The following is a 2,235-nucleotide window of genomic DNA, read 5'->3' as shown; positions in this document are numbered from 1 at the left end:
GCCCTGCTGGGGGCCAGGTGGGACCGCCCCGAGCTCAGCCACATCACAGCCCTTCCCGCACCGCGTGACCGCCCCTGGGGGAGCCGAGGGGCTCGCACCTTGATGTCACCCTCCTTCAGCTCGAGTTCCGTCCCGTCCTTGTACTTCACGGTGTAGAGCTGGGAGCCGCTGTCATGGCTCAGAACTTCAACTTCGTAGTAAAGCGAGCTCCCGGGCCAGCGACCCCGTACCACCTCCCCGTCGGCGAACTTCCGACTCGGCATCTTCGAACAGCAGTCTGAAAAGTCGGAAAGGAAACACCGGCGTCACCGTGGCCACGCTTACGTGGCTCTTTCTTTCGCAGACTGAACACTCATTCAGAACCTCCCCAAACGCTTAGCTGGTCAAGATCTTAGGACCGGGAAGGCCTCCGGAGGGGAGGAGTCCGACCCTAAAGTGTGCAGGTGTTAACCGGTTTTCCCAAGGACGGAAACGCAGGCAGAGCTGGGACCCCCAGAGGCTGTTCTTTCCGCTGCGCGTGTATCAGCTGGAGTCACTTTACCCAGGATGACCTCGCCACCGTGCCACTGTGGTGCCCACCAGGGACCCACAGCAGCAGGATGCAGCAGGACACGAAGGCACCACGCGGCTTGCGCTTTGCACAACACTTTTACGCCCAAGTGACCGGATCACTTGTTATACAACAAGACACGGCCACAAAGGATGACTTACTTTAAATAAAGAGCTTACTTTAAATAAACAGAGAAATTCGCATGGTCTTACAAAGGCTTTAAAGTGTACTTAATTTCTATCACATTATCTACATGAAAAACAAACCCTAAGAAACCAACCCTCTGGGAAAATCACGGATGTACAATTAACATTCCTACAACCCACCAACAAGGAGAGAACTATTTCCAAATCCGTGGCGAATAGCAAATTTGGGGTTCTTTCATTCAGCCTTCGTCTTACAGCTAAAGTCCCAAATGCATCCCCAGCATCTGTGTCACCCCACGGCCAGCCGGGCGGACCCCCACCACTGTCCTGACTCCCCACCCCCACCCGCCCCCGCCCAGGAAGCCCCGTTCCTCATTGGAAACCACACACAGTCCGGGAGCTGTCGGCCCCCCTTCCTCAGAGCTCACCCGGCTGCAGGGTGCCTCCAGCTCTCAGGACCGGCAGGTTCCCCCGGTCACCCCAGTACCCCCACCCCCAGCCTCGTGTCACCGGCCAGACCAGCTGGGCCTGGTCTGAGCAGAGTCACCTTCCTCCCGCCCAACTCGACAACCCCGCCCGGGGCCCGGCCGTCTGGGCCCACGAACACACACCCCTGGCCCATCTCCTCCAGGGGTTCAGGAAGGAGAGGGTTACATTACCCCGCCCGCCCCCGGGGAGAATCTTTCATAAGTGCTGCATTTCTTCACTGTTAATCGCCTGAGAAGGTACTTTACAGGCCTCGGTTGTTTAGAAAGACAGCGGCCAGGCGGGCAGATGAAAGAACCCAGCAGCATACACTAGTGATTAGGGGGCGTCGGGGCTACGTGTGAGCTGGGACAGCGCCCTCTGCCCAGCACCGGCCGAGATGGCATCACCTGGCACTGGATGGGGCGGGGAGAGGGGCTAGGGGGTGAGGTCACAGGGGTCACACCTGGCTGAGGACTCACGGGGAGTGGGGGGAGCAGTAGGGAAGCAGGGGGCAGGGGGCAGGGCACATCTCGGGGCACGGAGGAGGGGCACAGAAAGGAAGGTGACAACAGCCAAGTCGGCCTGTTTCAACACTTAGGTCAAGAAAGAGGAAGGAAGCGTGCCGTCTCCTCTGTTCTCTCGCGCCCCTCCCCCTCCCCGGGAGGCCCACCCCCCCCCCACCACCACCACCACCACACCCCGGCCTTGGCTCTGATTCCCTGATGTGGGCCACCGGGGCTGAGAGCCGGCACTTTCCACACGAAGATGCCATTCGTGTCTCCGACAACGCTTCACGGACCTGAAACACACACCCCCCCCCCCCCCGACTTTTAACGGAGGGTTTGTAAACAGGCCCGTGAGCAGACACAGCACCTTTCTGAACACTTATTTACCGGGACCTTCTGTTACCTGGTTAAATACTCCGGGTTAAACTAATTAAGCTATGCAGTGGATAGGTTAGGTCCCTAAGCTTAATTTAAAAAAAAAAAAAAAAAAAAAAAAAAAAAAAAAAAGGTTTGGGGGGTCCGGCAACATTGGGTCTGGTGGCTGAGACGAAAGGCTGGCCAGCAC

General features: G+C 57.9%; 1 protein-coding gene across 1 annotated transcript in view; it reads right to left on the bottom strand.

Moving 5' to 3' along the window:
* Positions 1-689, bottom strand: part of LBR (lamin B receptor) — a 22,907-nt gene extending 22,218 nt beyond the window's left edge. The window contains exon 1 of the mRNA XM_040451658.1: positions 99-689. Coding sequence (XP_040307592.1) covers positions 99-263 — 165 coding nt within the window. The 5' untranslated portion in view covers positions 264-689. The remainder of the gene's footprint in view (positions 1-98) is intronic.
* Between the last annotated feature and the right edge of the window lie 1,546 nt (positions 690-2,235).

The sequence above is a fragment of the Herpailurus yagouaroundi genome, unplaced genomic scaffold, assembly GCF_014898765.1.
Source record: "Herpailurus yagouaroundi ecotype Mexico unplaced genomic scaffold, PumYag 205, whole genome shotgun sequence".
NCBI lineage: Eukaryota > Metazoa > Chordata > Mammalia > Carnivora > Felidae > Herpailurus > Herpailurus yagouaroundi.
This window is presented reverse-complemented; position numbering and strand designations above follow the sequence as displayed.